Genomic DNA, 16,337 nt, shown 5'->3' with positions numbered 1-16,337 from the left:
TGTCCAACATGATTACCCATCTAATATGAATATTTACAACACATGTTCAAGGATAACTAATCATTGTGTTGTGATATCATTATAATTCACCACGTCATTATATCAATTCAAAATATTTCATTATACACATTGTGTGATAGTCATAATGAACAAAGATTTATTTCAATGCTCTTAAACATAACATGGAAGTATGATTGGCTTCAAAGTCACATAATATCCATTAATTTTCACTTATTTGATAAGAACTAATTTTATCTTGAGTGCATGAAAATATCAATTTTATCTATGTATAAATTTTTATTTTGAATTAACCAATAACTTATTATATTATCACGGATAAATTGATGTCTTCTCTTATCAACTGTTAAAAATAGTTTTGTGATTTTCCCTAATTTTTAATAATATTAATGAAACTTAAAACATTACATTTTAATCATAATAATTATGATAATAAAATATGGATATCAAAGACGTAGTTGAATAAGGGTTGTACATTCACCTCAAGCACACATCAGATTAAGTTATTTAACCAGCAATGCAAGATCTGCCTGAAAGTAATCACTATTAAGGAAAGCATGCCTCAAGTGCACTAGGGTACATGGGAAAATCCTGCAATGAATCCAGGGCTTGGGGGGCATCAAATACTATATAAATGCTCAAAAGCCCCATTGATGTAATATGAAGGGGTGCAGGGATCGGACGGCTCGTACTGCGTCACAGTAATGGTAATGCATTTAGTTCATATCCAATTAAATGAAAATGTATGCCGGTTTAGAACCCTTCACGAGCAATAGTAGACGACTACGAATGAGGAGGACGGTTAATAACATTCCCTAAGGAGATATTGATCGGATTAGACTCCCAATGACCCTGTCTAAGACCAACTGAGACGACCATGAGTGAGGGGCGTGTGACGGCCCTAGGTTGTTCAGCATCTAAGAATTAACGAGTAATCGTCTCCACACGAAATCCTATCTCTCGACACAGTGGATATCCTAAAGCACTTTCGCGGTATTCCAAAGCAGAGGAAACAATAGGGAGGACGGCACTGCAGCAAGTAATAATACTGGGAATTAATGGAGAAGAGACGAGTAGGTACCTTGTTGACAGTAGTCCACGGCAAAGTATTTCGTTAGAATGCAGACCGACAAAGGAGATTCGGTGGGGCGACCGGCGTGAGGGGGATGGTGATCCGACGGGATGCCTCTGAGACGAGGAGTGGGGCAAGAGACGGATGATCCAGGAACCGGACAGCGTCAGGTCGGCAGGGCGCGCGGGCGGGTGCCTGCGCACGCAGCAGCGGACAGGGCGAGCAGCAGCGGGGCCTGGCGCGCGGGCTGGTGCCTGCGCGCGCAGCAGCGGACAGGGCGAGCGGCAGCGGGGCTGGGTGCCTGCGATCACGGTGGACTGGGCATGCGGTGGTGGCGCAGGGCGCGCGGGTCGGGCCTGCGCGTGGCAGCGGTCGGGGCGAGGGGCGGCGGGGCAAAGCGCGCGGGCGGGGCCTGCACGTGGCAGCGAATTGGGCGAGCGGCAGCGGAGCTGGGCACACGGGTTGGGGGCCTGCGCGCGACAACAGCCCGGGCGTGCGACAGCGAAGCAGTGCGCAAGGGAGAGAGCCTGCGCACACAGCAGCGGCCAGGGCGTGCAACCGCAGAGCAGTGCGCGCGGGCGGGATCCTACGCGCGCCGCAGCGGACAGGGAAAATGGCGGCGGAGTCGGGCGTGAGGGCTGGGTGCCTACGCGTGGCGGCGGACTGGGCGTGCGGCAGTGGCACCGGGCGCGCGGGTCAGAGCTTGCGCGCGACAACGGTCAGGGCGAACGGCGGCGGTTCAAGAACTGGGAGTTCTTGATTGTAACTGCTCCAAGAACTTTTCAAGGGGGCGGAGGAATCTTGAATTCTTGGAGAGCCTTGTGATACGATGGAGGGCGTCCGACGGGATGGTTGATGTAGACGAACGACGACACACGCCCTCGGAGTAGTCTCGACGAGGAAGATATGAAGCCAACGCCGATTCTTGAAATTCTTTAAGCTCGACCTCGGAGTAGTCTCGACGAGGACGGTGGCAACAAATCACAGAGTGGTCTCCACGTGATGTCGTGCGGCGAAACCCACCGAGTAGTCTCTACGTGGGGTGAGGACAGCCACGACCTCTCTACCTTCTAATCCTAGCTATCACTACCTCTCTAAACACTAAGATAGAACGAAGAGACAACTTTCAATTTCAACAATGCCTGCCTTCACTTGGGCATGCTATCCCCTTATATAGTGAGGATAGGTGTCAAGTGATTGTCGTGTAGAGGACGAACCGTCGTGAGACGTGGTTCGGCCTCTATTCACGGTTACAAGTAAAAGGGAAACATAACATGGACGAGGCCCAAACTCTGACCCAGTTCGTAAGATCCAAGAAAGAAAATTACAACAAGGCAAAACAAATAAAATACGAAATAGAGGATGCTTACGCAGAGTACTTAAACCCCTATTGGCGAGCATCGGTGAGAGCAGCCCGGTGTGGTTGGACTCGTCTCGTCCCAGCGTCAGCTGGATGGTCCCCCATCACCCATGTAATGTATACCTAAAATCAGATAATATCACATGGAGGTGGCATTCCTTTGACAACCGCGTAATATGCATTAATGCTTTCACTAATTTGGTAAAAACTGATTTTATCTTGAATGCATGAAAATATGGTTATTATCCTATTTTTATAATTTTTTATACTTAATTAATCTATATCTTATTATATTTCTAGGATAAATTGAAGATTTATAGTATCAATCTTGAAAATAATTTTAATAATTTTAATAATATTAATCAAACTTAAACCATTACATTTCGATCAGAATAATTATGAAAATAAAATATGGATATCATAAACTTATTTTTATATGGGTTGTACATTCACCTAAAGCACAGTTCAGGTTAAGTAATTTATCCATCAATCCAAGGGCAGCCTAAAAATAATAACTCATAAGGAAAGCAGGACTCAAGTGTTCTCTATGGTGCATGGGCAAGCCCCAACATGCGGACCCACAATGAGTCCTAGTGGCTGTGGGGCATCATGAAATGTATGAATATTTAGAGGGGTCATGTAATATATATATAATTCAGATAATAAACATAGTTTCATATATACTTCCAGAAAATTAAAAATTAAAAAATATATATCTCATCCTCCTTTCCTGAAAGGTAATCCGAATTTAAACATTGTACGTGTGTTAGTTTTATAAAATAAACTCAATAAATATTTATTACAATTGAACGGCAAAAGGGTATTTAACTATCATAATTTTATCATTACACATCATAAAAAAACCAGGCTCTTCACTGTCCATGTTTTGAAATCTTATGAAGCTTCCCATAACAGTGTTAGAGAAGAATGGTTAACATGGCAAGGTTATCTCCTAATCTATAATGTAACTGTTATCGCACAGAAATTTAATTTGTAAACATTTGGAAAATTTCAGGTTAATATCATTACTTCGTTCATCTCCTTAGGCACTGAATATGACAAACAAATTGATTTCAATAACTAGAAGTATGCTAAGAGATGAAGACAATAAATAATATAAAAATAAGAATACGAAGAAGAGGAAAAAAATTTAATAACAGTAATAAGGGATTCTGTGATAAGAAAGAGGTATGTTGTTGAGATATTATTAATACAAAAATAAAAAAGTGAAAATATAATAGAATACATGCATATCATTGAAAAGAATTACAAGGAGATGCAAAGAGAATATGGAAAATATAAGAGCAAAATGGTGAGAATTTAGAAAGAATATGGGGTGAGGGGAGATAAATGTGACAGAAGAAAGACATGAGATTAGAAAAGGTAAAAGATTAAGAGGAATATAGAATTAGACTTAAAGCATAATTAAGGCAAGAAGATGCAGGGACAAGAATCTATAGAATTTAGAATAATGAGTAGTTATGATTAATCCTCAAGGTATCGTTTTTTTGGAGGGTCAGCCAAGGGAGCCAACCCTACAGAGCCAACATAATGGAGAAATTATGCCGGCCATATGTCTTGATATCCATACAGCATCCACCATCGAACCACATGAGTGGCACACTTACCCAACCGACCCTTAAGCTAATTATCCAGCTCTTTAATGATTGACATGGTAATATGACTCTTTATCTCTACATCTAGTCATCTACCTGAATTTATCATTCTTTTTCATTATTAAGTATTCAACTGTCCATCATAATCAGAAAGTTTCTCTCATTCCATCCATCTCCAGCTTTGTTCCTATCTTTACTAAAATAATATTATATCTTTGCATTCAGACATCTTAATACTAACTTGCCCACTAGCCTAGCTATAGTGGATCTAACCACCATTTTTTATCTTTCTACTCCTTTCAATCCATTCATATCTAGTTCCAACTCTAGACATTAAGATGATGAATCTATCTAGTCCAATTGCTATCATGTACTTTCTCTTCCTCCATCTATCTTCAGTCTCTTTTAACATCTTTATTTCTAATCTTCTCTTATTCTCATGCATCCATACATCTTCTAAATTCAGACTTACCCATTAACTTCATTATCTATCTTAGGATTTCAACAATCAGCGTTATTGGCTGAGTCAGTTGGCAACAAATCAACAAATTCACACTTTGACAAAATGGCACATCTAAATTCTGGTTAAATTTCTTTGAATCAATCAGATATCCTCCCTCTACCTTCTGATGTTGAATCAATCTTCATTTATCCATCTGAATCACTATATTTTCTCCATTTCCATCCTTCTTTATTCCCTCAAACTTTATAAAGGATGGATTGTGTTTATTCAACTCAACGCATGAAACAGTATTGTTTTGGCATAATTTTATGTGTAATGGACGCATAAATGATGAAAGAGTGAAACCTGACAGAAATCAGCCACCAAAGAGAAACTCTGCCGCCTGTTCTTCGTTGCCATTGAAGATTTTAAGTGCCTGGATTACTCCCTCCCGTTCAAACCCTAGCTCTACAAGTTTAGAAATTTTTGCTTCATCCTGGAAAAAGGAATAGTTAGTGATTTATATTTTTATTGCTAAAATTTGGGAATTCTAGGGGAAGTTTTTTTTGTTTTAATTTTCAAGAAAAAAAAAGTTTCAAGACAGGGAAAGGCGTCTCGTACCAGTTGTTGAGGGTTTGAAGATTTTCCTGAAAAACAAGAGAATAGGGAACAGGTCAAATTATTTATTCTTACGTCAAAAAAGTTTCTAAGCGCCTCTAGTGGAGACATACAGCAGATTGTTTTATTTTACACGCAAATCAACACCCAACAGAAGAATTTTTCGGTGAATATTGTGAAGATGTATTTTTTTTTGAAAATTTATTTAAGGCGGTCACCCAAATATTGTGAAGATGTACTTAGTTAAATAAAAAAATCTGTGGCATACTCATAAACAAAACGAAACGAAACATGTTTCTTTGGAAAAGATTGCCAATGTGGTATACAACTGGTCATGGTGGCTACAAGGGAAATACACTGATTATATTAAAAAACCAGCTTACGGTGCAGAGAGAATTAAAGAAATTTCTAATTGGAAATGAGCATAAAAATTCGGGAATATCACAACTTCCCATCGCAAGAAATCAGCTATGGTTTAAAAACTAGTTACTACGGGCTGAATGTTTTAAAGATTATCTTGAAAATGCATTAGTTATACTGAATCTAAAGTAAAAGGATTTGAATAAAACTGTCTAAATGGATTGAAGGGCATAATAATTTATGAATATCTGAGTGTATTTCAAAGACTGACCGGAAGACTGACTCCCCCGTTGCAATGGAGACGTCGCCATCTGTTGTCCTGACGGCCCCTGAAACATTTAGAAGAAATTAAAAGTACATAAAAATTTTGATGCAAAGTCGTCCTCAAAAAGCTACATTTAAATTACATCAAATTATAAGTTATTAGAGTCAAGAACAAAAGTAACTAGTCCAACTTTTTCCTTCATCATTGACACGAAGTTACATATTTTTTCTGATCCGACAAGAATATCAAATCTAGGTATTTCTTTTAAAAATCTAAAATGGAGATAAAAAACATTGAAGAATCATAGAAGGATACCTGGAGATGATTAACACGGGATAATCAGTAAAACAAAACAATGTAAGATGACGGCATCAAGGTTGATTAGAATTTCAGAAGGGATAATTTCCATTACTCAGCGTCTTGACATGATGACTTTATATAACCTCTAACTGGAAAGCCTAGTCCACCTAGTTTGGAAAACATTTAATTTGAGTTTGGAAAATAGTGTGCAATTATTTGATCGGGTGTTTGATATAAAATACAGAGTCATACAAATTAAAAAACCAATTTCCAAGTTAGATATTATTTAAATAAAAGGTTTTTTGCAATTTACTAGCATGGACAGAAAAGGTTGTCATTGGTCATCAAAGAAATTTTGGCCTGAAATTAGGAGTGGACCGTTGTACAGCTTAATTGCTATTTTCTAGAGAATGTTCTCCTTAGAAACACTTGAAAACCACATAACGTGATCATTAGAGAAAACAAATAAATTGTAAGTAAGAGAATAACAGCATATTTTAGTCATATGAAATTTAATATGTAAACTGTAAATCAATAAACAACTATAGATTAGAATTTCATCTGAATAACTACAATTGACTTTAAATATAAAACGATACAATGTCAAGATTAAAGATTCAATAATTTTTAGTGCAGTGGATATAAATTATATCTCTCAAATTATTTGATTTATAGAAAAAATACAAACCAGATGAGTAGATACTTTATGTATGATGTTACATTGGAAAGAAAAAACGGTGTGAAGGGGAATAAGTAACTGAAAGGATGAAAGGATGAGATTATAATGATTATTGCTAATTCTGACACCTATTGTTAAAAAAAACTGAAAGGATGAACACTTTTCATTTGTAATTAGAAGTACTCACAGCAAGCGATCCCTGGCCAGTGGAAGCCTGTTTTGCAAAACTTTCTTTATCACGAATTTCGGAAGGGAGATCTTTCTCTGAAAAGGGCATAGTTATTCATCAATGTTAAATTTATGATTTTGAATTTCCAAATGGAATTCAGAAGCATCATCAATGAGACAAAATATAACCTTGTAAAAATGGCACAGCAACCTCGCCTCCACCAACTCTTAAGACATTTTCTTTTAGATCTATAATGCACTGAGGGAATAGAAGAGTAAGAAAAAGGGCTTTAAAACTGGATGTGGCATTAGTGATTGTTAATAGTACCTGGTGCTTTCGAAGCATGTCCAGGCCAAAGAGAAAATCCACACTAGACGCATCGAGCACAGTGAAAGAACATGGATAGAAGATATTTCCAATCTAGTAAAGATTCAAGATAAAACTTTAATAAAATATATGAAACAAACTGCGACTTATCCATGCAAAGAGACAACTGATAAAGATTCTGGTACGCTTCCATCAAAAATGACCTAAGGTAGAGACAGAAATAGAGATCTGGATCGAAGTACGAGGGTTACATCCCTGGAACAACAACAAATTCAACTACTTTTGGCCATGTCTAGGGTTTGCTGCCATCATAGTCCTCACCATTTGTTTTTATCTGGATGATGCCATCAGTGACTACATCATTATCGTCATTGTCCTTTGTCCTCAGCAACATTGACAGGTTGCCTTCATCCTCGTCGATCCTTAGGGCAGATAAATGACAACAAGAGGACGAATTTATTTTGCATGCCATAGTTTGCCCACTAAATTTGACTCTCAATCTCGAATCTTTCAGATGAGAGGATGATGATGACTCTCCGTCCTCATCATTCATCTGCCAAAGGATGACAATAACTAGTCCATCCTCGTCATTGTCATTCGTACATCCATTTCCTAACACCGAAAAATGATGAAGGTGATGTTACCGGCGGATGACAGTAACGATGATGGATTTGTCATCTTTCTCCAACCCTGGCTACATCTATTCAAGTAAGAGCAGAAAAATGGTTAAAATACCCTTGACGGGTGGGGGATCCTAACAAATACATAGTTCAAAAAACAAACAGGTGTAGAAACAAAGAGAATAAGGACATAGCAAGAAGCACTTGAGGAACCCTGACCTTTAGCGGTGCCACATGGATTCGTCCCAGTATCTCTGATTGACCAACTCCAATCGCAATGCCTTTGTATCTCTGATCCAAAAGCCTCAGCAATCTGGGAATGTTAAATAATAATTTTGATTAATATTAACACCTACAACGAGGAGAGAATCATCACATCTATGTTTGCAGAGGAAACAGGAAGCAGCTGTAAGGCAGCTATGGCATGTGTTTTAAGTGATTCAATTTGGCACATTGTTTTGATAAGTGATACGTAAAAGACTCAATATGCATGTAAATGCTTTGACAATGGAAAAGTGATTCAGCAAATAAAAAGGGATAACTATTATGAAGTTAAGCATTTCACAGAGTTTTTGTCCTTGAAGGTCCGACAGAATCAGCATCTACTAGGAATATCAAATATCAACGACATCAGTCCGACATTCTTCAATTTTGATGAAAATTTTTGAGATACCGGAGACTATCAATTAAAAAAAAACATCATTTAGTACAAAAATAAACAAAATGTTAAGGGATGAATTCCATGGGTAAATAGTATTAGACGGACTAGGATTGACTAGGCTAATTTCACATCATAGCAATTGAAGAGCAGCCTAATATCTTTATCTGTTTTTTAATCCTCTCTTTTTGGTTATTAAGTGTCTCTCTTCATAACTGTTATCTTCTGTTTGAATAGGATCTTGTTCTTTGATGTTTGACATTAAAAAGGAAAATCAGAAGGTTACCCCTGTTAATTTCTTTGATGTCTGCAGACTTCTCTGCTAATTTCTGAGGCCGCAAAAATAACAGCTGATGCTACTAAGATATTATCTTTATTTTGAGTCTCGATGTGCCTATATCGATAATTACTATTATAGTTCCAATCTGTGCCATTATTCAGAAATTAATGATTCTTAACTGTGCAGTTTATACACGTGAATTCATATTTCAACGAAACTTTTAAGATTGAATCGCAAAGTTTTGTCATCTGTTTGAGGTAGCGGAAAACTTAGCTGATTGAACGAATACAGATTCATCACAAATACTAATGCAGTAACATACCCACAACGCTCCGCACAAGTTTTTGAGATGATTGTTGACTGTGCCCCGCTGTCAACAAATGCCTGTTTTAGAAAAGAAGTAGAAAATTTAGCCATGACGCCAAAACCATATCTACTGGAACAGTTATCTTAGGTAAAATGGTTCAACTGAATAAGTGCAAGGGCATATTAGCATTTCTTCAACAACATAGATCTGTAAATTGTACACAACTTGACCCAGATGAATCTATGATCATTAACAAAGAACTCTGATTCGACATACCAACAGAATAAAGTCGAAGAAAGGCAGATTTTTATCCCATCAAGCAGAGCAACACTAATAATCACTGAGAAGATGAAAAGGATTCAAGTATTCACCAGAAATTGTATTGGTTAAGCTGCACGATTAAATGTTGTCTTTAATATAAAGTGTATACCATGCATGAGTCTAGAGCGTTAGTCTTGCATACTGCACATTTCGCAGTAAGGTAAACTATCCTCTGAAGTGCATATAAACTCCAGCCACTCAATGAAAGCTATAGTGAACACAATTTATTACCTTTGACTCACACTCATCATCTCTTTGACTTCTACCCGAAGCGCTCATCCCCTAGTCATGGTATCAGAGTAATCTGGCCAACAATACAGGCCGTGATTTTTCCTGCTTATGTTCTTTGTTTCCTTCAAGCCTGTTTTCAATGGAAAATTTAATACTTGAATGCTTGATGGCAGAGATTGACTATGTTAAGCCTAAACTTGGCAACCATGAGAGAAAGTTAGACTCTGATGATACAGTTGTTCATATTCCCGATGAAACGAGCCAACTGAGCAGGATACAAAAATTATAGAAGAAGAAGGCAGTGCATGCTTGAAAAAAGCAGACACTCTAAATTTATCTGATTCTCAAATTTAAACTCACAGTTTCTCAACCGCCTGCAGCTCAAACGCCTCCGATTTCTGATCAAACAGCTGTTGGTAATAAACCAGCTCAAGTTAAAAAACTGAAGGGAGACAAAAGTTATGAAATGGTATAAGCTGCTTGTCCCAAAAGAACTATTTACCAGTGGGTACAGCTGGCATGGGCCCACAATTATATCCATCCGCTATGCCCTTTCCATGAGTGAAGGGGAAATTATGTGTTGGACTCAACAACACAACCATTTTCTTGGTTCATCCTCATCTGTTGTTGGTTACAACTCACTTGCCAACTGTGGGAGTTTAAGTGCTTTAAAGTCCAGCATTGTTTCTTATATCCAGAGATATTTCCTGGATCCTAAACGCAGGAGCTGCTGACCATATGATCCCCGTCTCATTATACATTCTTGTATACAAAACCTGCCCTAGCAACAGATACAAAATGAAGATGACACATCCTTGACTGTGGCAGGTAAAGGTAGTGAGGAAGGTAGAACAGCTAGGTACTCCAGCACAGGTTCTACATGATTCAAAGCAATGTGATAGTCTCATACGAATTCAGAAAGTAACTAACTGTGTTCAATAAAATCTGATCTTCGGTTGTTTGACGCATCTTTTTGTAGCAATGTGGAGGGTGAGAATGTTGAACTTGCAAGGTTCAGTAAAAGAGTTTACCACCATTTCAAGACTAGCCCAACTGGATCGGCAAAAGAAAGCAGAGAAAGCACTTCGGCCAAGGTGGACATTTTGGCCTTGGCAACTTCACCGGCATTCAGGCTATCCCCTCAGTTTTGAAAATTATATTTTCTGGTCTCTGTGTTGGAGAAAGTTTAGCCACAAAAAAATTGGCAACGGGCTAACCACAAAAAAGCCACATGTTCTCCCGTGGGTAACCATTGCACTTGCCCTTTCCAATTGGTTCATTGTGATGTGTGGGCACCAGCACCATCACAGGATCTGCATTGACATGGAAGGTTCTTGCCAGTTTATTGATGGATCTAGTAAATTCTGCTGCAATGACATAATGCATCAGAAAGTACCCACTCTTATAAAACAGTTTTATGCCCAAGACTCTATTGACCAAGAACTGAGATCAGTTTCAGGATTATGGGATAGTATCATAGTCATATGGGTTGAATCAGCATTAACTGCCAAACAGCATATAAAATCATCTTCCTTTCAATACACTCCTCTTACCACGATAGAGTCCATGTGAGATAAAACCTAGAGTGCACCAGTCTTGTCTGCAGCTCAAACTCAAGAGTGAGATAAAACCTATAGTCTTTTAAATGTGCATAACCTAAATTAAGCCCGTAAGCTATACCCAAGATTATTGGAGTAAGAATTTTTAGGATATTCAAAAATTCAAAAGCGGTATAAATGATTCCACCAAAACACTAGACTGACTGATGATTACAAAATATATCTATTTGGTTGAAGATTAATTTTACTCCAAGACGGTTGAAAATCAGTGGATGAGATAATGCCAAGATCATTTATTTTTTTCTTGAAAAAGGATAATGCCGAGATCATATAACCCTTAATTCACAAGGGAACGTGATACAACCCAGGAGGTTCGTTGACCTAGCTCCAAGATTTGATGTAAGAAGAGATCACTTAGCCTCTCTACCACTAACATACCAACAGAGAGGTGCTTCAGATATTATTTCTGTTGACCTACAGTCAACAAGGGAGTAATTGAGGCATGGACAGGCATCCATACCTTCTGAATGGGTGAAAATTTTTTAGAGACTTAATAGAACTTAAAGGAGTTATATTTCCGCATAATGTGAGATTGGCGTCCACACCTTCTGAAGGGAAGAACTTTTTTACAGGGTCAATAGAACCTGAAAGGAGTTAAATTTAAAAAACGCAAGAGGAATTAGGCAGTGTGTAAAAATAAAACCATATCCACTTGGCGGCTTTAACAAATGGGAATGACTATTTCTAGTTTTAAGTCATTTCACACGGAGTATATGAAGTGTTGAGGATCAATGCTGCCAGAAAATCTCACCATTCCATATGAGAGTCTAATATGATACCAGGCAAAACTTATGAGAAATGATGGCCCTATAAGGAGCCCCTCCTTATATTAAGGATTGGCATTGCACAGAAAAAGGCACCCAAAACTAAATTGTGAATCCCTTACTCCTTACCCTTTCTTTCTTCCACCACTGCTGTAACCTCCTATCTTTTTTTTCTGAAAGAAAGATAGGGAAGATCACACAAAGTCAGTGACCCTCCAATGAGAAAAAGAGATATGAGCGTTAAGTACATGTAGAGCCTAAAAGGCCAGCCAGGGCCTGGGCCCGGGCTTTTAAGCCACACAGCGGGGAAACACACAGTTGCTTGTGGCAAAGCGTCCATCAGTGCTCCCAGTTCCTTGAAGATGACTGCGTGTACCATTGCGTCCCTAGATGTAACTTCATATCTTCTTGACAATTCAGACAATCTTACCTTCACATCAGCGGCTCTTATCTATAATCTCTATTCATCTTATCTCCACTCTCGTTCCTTATTACATTTTCCGTCTCTCCTTCTCAAAGTTGTGCGCCAGACACCTGAGGTTTTATTGAAGTCTATTGAGTGGAAATATGTGGAGTGTGTTGGGAGAGTGATCACTACAACCAAGGGTCGTATCAGAGTTCTATCCAATCTATGTGTAACAAGAAGTCAACTCAAAGCTTTTTCCATGACCTTGTTCTACATCATCACACAAAGCATGAAGGAATTAACAGTAAATTCATAGAGGAAAATCTACTTCAGTACTTCAGAGAAGAGAACAGATATTCTGACCAAGGGATTGTCAAGACAATAGTTGTGGAATAAACTGTCTAAGCTGACAATGGAAAGCATTCAATCTTTTAATTGAAGGGGAATGTTATATTTTTTTATGTTTTTTGTATTTTTTTAAGGTGAAAATTGCTCATGCGTATTAGTTGTTAGTCTTGCGTATTGGGATGCTTCCGGTTCTGCACTCAATAGAAGCCAGAGCGAATTCAATATTTTGAAGTTGTCTCTCACTCTATGACTCTTAGCCTTCTTCTGGAAACTCAGCTCCAGCAGTGAATACTCAAGACTATTTTTCTTCAACATAAATCATTCTTATGATTTCAACTTGTGTGTGTGTATTGGCATCATAACAGCTATCTCTTCACGACTACCACCCACAAAATCCCTGCCTCCCATTATGCAACATAAAAAATACTAATACCAGTTGTAAATATCATTTCTAGTCAACATGTTGCATTTCCCTTACTTTTAGGTAAAATAAATTCTCACATGGACGGGCTGTGATCCTCAGACTAAAACATTTTTACCAGCGTTTATGCGTCTCATTATATAAACCAAGACTTCGATAGAAAGAGATTTTCTCAGGGAAGCCCCCTTCTAAGTCTTATTCTAAGATGTCGACACATTTTCAAGAACAGAAGGAAAAATATTATTAAGCAGAGCACGATGTCAATTTTCCTTTGAAAAATCTTCAGCTTTTTTATGATACTTTCAAAGAGAGCAAATTAGAGAGAGAGAGAGAGAGAGAACCTTTATAGGTATTCCATTCACTTCCATATCAACGTATAGCATAACCTACAGATTCAACAAATTAAGAATGATAACCATGGTTAAAAGACACCACAGAAGAGAGACAGAAAAGAACAGACCACTCGGGCAAAAGCCTCAGGGTTGTGCTCCAAAGCTGCCTCCCAATTTTCATCAATTCCCTTCTGAAAAATATTAAAGGCATTACACGTAAGCAGAGGACTAAATTAAAAGTCAAGGCCACTTTTCAAACAAGCTCTCCACAAATCCATTAAAAAATAAGCAGATTATGGCCTAAATCAATTGACAACAAGCTCCAAACTGATGTGCTCAGTACACTACAGATATACAGTTTGAACATAATAATCACAAGTGAGCAATCAACGCTAAAAATCATATTTAAGAAGTTAAAATTGACCTGTCTAATGGCTGCTTCAATTTTCTTCTGCGCTTCGACATCAAAAGGGTCTGCATTTAATAGAGCCTGACCAAAAAATAACGATTTAGAACCCAAGAAAGAAATTCATTTAGACAAGTCATAAAGATTAAAAGCAAAGAGAAATGCAGAATCTATCTCAGAATAAGTCATCAACCAGTTCTTCCTCTTGCTCCCGTCGCAAAGCTAGTCTTTGTTGATGACGCTCCCGCAAAAGATTTTGCATGCCATCAACATCGTTGCCAGCTATGACTCGAGCAAGCATTGGATCACTCTGAAAATTTAATGATTTCAGAAAACTAGAACGAAGACCTGTGAAAATCAAAAATGAAAGACGATCTTGAAGTATAAGAACCAAATTACAGTTGACAGCATCAATAAAACTTCCACATAAAACAATGTATCAAGCGAATTGTACTTCAGGAAAAGATAAATAAAAAAATAAAACATAAATGTAAGACCAGATGAACTTATCAGAAAACCAGATAGAAAATCTGTGGACGTAAAATTTATGAAAAGATGTTTCTAGGGATAAAAAAACAGTATACTGTTGAGAACAATAGTAACATTATGAAAAAAAAATTATGACATGAATATAAATGGAGTATATTATAGTATAATAACATAAATATAGGTTCACGTGTCCTTATCTTTATTAAATAATAACAAAATTGTGTTCAAGAAAGCGTGCAAGACATGCCTGGCGAAGCTGGTTCATCATCTGAGAATTGCTCAGAACATATTGCTGGAATGCGCTAGGGTTCACAGCCGATCCATCAGAATTGAAACTTAATTCATTCCCGGGCAACCTGAAATTCAATCAGAAATTAGCAGAAACCTGAAACATTTCAATCAGAAATTTGCAGAAACCTGAAACATTTCAATCAGAAATTAGGAGAAACCTAAAAAATTTCAACCAGACATTATAGATTAAACATTCGGTACTGATTGTGAAAATTTGGGATTTGATGAGATCATTTCAAGAACCACAATACCTTGAAGCGTTCAATGGACGCATGGTCAGAAGATCGCCTTCTTTCACTCCGATTCTGCTAAGAGAATCGGAATTCCGCATCTCTTTTCCGCTGAAATGCAACACCTGCTGATGCGTAGGAACACCCGTCTGCCATTCAAAACAAATAAGGACGAAGCAATATCCGAAGAGAGACGACGAACACCCAAAAACTTCTACGGCTCACCTCAACCTCGAGAAGAGCTTTCACATTCTCAACCTGTTCGTTCAGATAGAACAAAAATTAAAACTAAAATTTGATGATTCAAGATTTTATCCGACGAACAAAACTTACCACTTCGTCGGCATCGACGTCCAGCGTGATAAAATGTTCATCAGAAGTCATCACCGTGATCTTCATTCTCGTCTTCGATCCGATCCCCCCCCGATGAATCTCGCGTACCTGAATACCCAAAAAAATATCGTTATGAAGAAACTACCAAATTTCACCAAACTTCATGCAAATATCACCAAATTTCTCCTATTTCCCCACCTTTCTACCGATTAAAATAACAGATTTAGAAAGATCGCTCGTCGCCGCGTCGGGTTTTCCGATAATCCGATCTACGTACTGCTGCAGTAAACTTGATACTCAGACGAGTAATAATTTTGATTTATATTGTAAATGCTAAAATAGCAATAAATTGCCATTAATGCATTCAGATTTACAGCTCCCCTGCACTTAATTTCGATCGTGAAACGAGGTGATGTCTTCATTTCAAGAAACATACTTGTCTAATATAAATTCAGAATAAGAAATTAACTCCATTAATCAAAGTTTGTGCACATCTTGAAATTTATACTAAACCTGAATTTAACTAAATCAAACTGATGCTCATATTAGTAATATCCTCAGCTCTCCAGCGAAAAAAATCATTGTCTCTTGTTACACGAAGAACTGCATGTCACTAAAATTAAATATCAATTATGATGTTCAAGACATAATTTTGGATGATCCTTAATGTTTGTTAGATTTTAGTTATTATCCAGGAGCGATTGGGAGATAAAGTTTATCACATTATAGCATGATGATTGGATTAACATTTTTTTTAAAGTATGATTTGTCTTAAATATATTTTCTATGATTTCACCATAAATGGCATGCCCGTATTAGTTATATATTTACTGTCTGTTTTAAAAAATAATTCATGAGAAAATTGCTCATTTTGAAAATTAATTTGACTGATCTGATTGGATTGTGGGGTTGACAATGTGAGATAGTCAACCCACGCACGCACACACATAGTCATAAACCACACTCAAGATATTTATGTGTATATGTCCTTGTGAAAGGCACATTTAGTATAGGATATTAAATGGTGCATACCTTATCGAACAGACCATAGCAAA

At 37.7% G+C, this 16,337-nt stretch overlaps 1 protein-coding gene and 1 long non-coding RNA gene across 2 annotated transcripts; both read right to left on the bottom strand.

Annotated features, from left to right (window-relative positions):
* Positions 1–4,771: 4,771 nt before the first annotated feature.
* DDI1 (ubiquitin family protein) lies at positions 4,772–15,636 on the bottom strand. The gene is made up of 17 exons (XM_078581907.1): positions 15,481–15,636; positions 15,283–15,390; positions 15,175–15,207; positions 14,971–15,098; positions 14,676–14,784; positions 14,133–14,249; positions 13,958–14,023; positions 13,662–13,724; positions 13,543–13,587; positions 9,107–9,168; positions 8,066–8,159; positions 7,227–7,319; positions 7,088–7,157; positions 6,918–6,994; positions 5,758–5,815; positions 5,130–5,155; positions 4,772–5,004 (listed from the first exon to the last, which is right to left on the bottom strand). The coding sequence occupies exons 2-17, from the start codon at positions 15,346–15,348 to the stop codon at positions 4,885–4,887; spliced, it is 1,227 nt and encodes a 408-aa protein (XP_078438033.1). The 5' UTR covers positions 15,349–15,390; positions 15,481–15,636; the 3' UTR covers positions 4,772–4,884.
* On the bottom strand, positions 9,175–13,526 carry LOC144708536 (uncharacterized). Its single transcript, XR_013582802.1, has 3 exons — positions 10,146–13,526; positions 10,004–10,053; positions 9,175–9,773 (listed from the first exon to the last, which is right to left on the bottom strand). It is a non-coding gene; the product is annotated as an uncharacterized LOC144708536 (long non-coding RNA).
* Positions 15,637–16,337: the final 701 nt, after the last annotated feature.

The sequence above is a fragment of the Wolffia australiana genome, chromosome 10 (assembly GCF_029677425.1).
Source record: "Wolffia australiana isolate 7733 chromosome 10, ASM2967742v1".
NCBI lineage: Eukaryota > Viridiplantae > Streptophyta > Magnoliopsida > Alismatales > Araceae > Wolffia > Wolffia australiana.
This window is presented reverse-complemented; position numbering and strand designations above follow the sequence as displayed.

Excerpts from the sequence above, each read along its gene's own strand:
- DDI1 (XM_078581907.1), bottom strand. The coding sequence starts at position 15,348 with ATGAAGATCACGGTGATGACTTCTGATGAACATTTTATCACGCTGGAC. Across the intron at positions 15,099-15,174 it reads AAGCTCTTCTCGAGGTTGAG|ACGGGTGTTCCTACGCATCA; the intron begins GTGAGCCGTAGA and ends TTTGAATGGCAG. Across the intron at positions 14,024-14,132 it reads GGGAGCAAGAGGAAGAACTG|GCTCTATTAAATGCAGACCC; the intron begins GTTGATGACTTA and ends TTTTTTGGTCAG.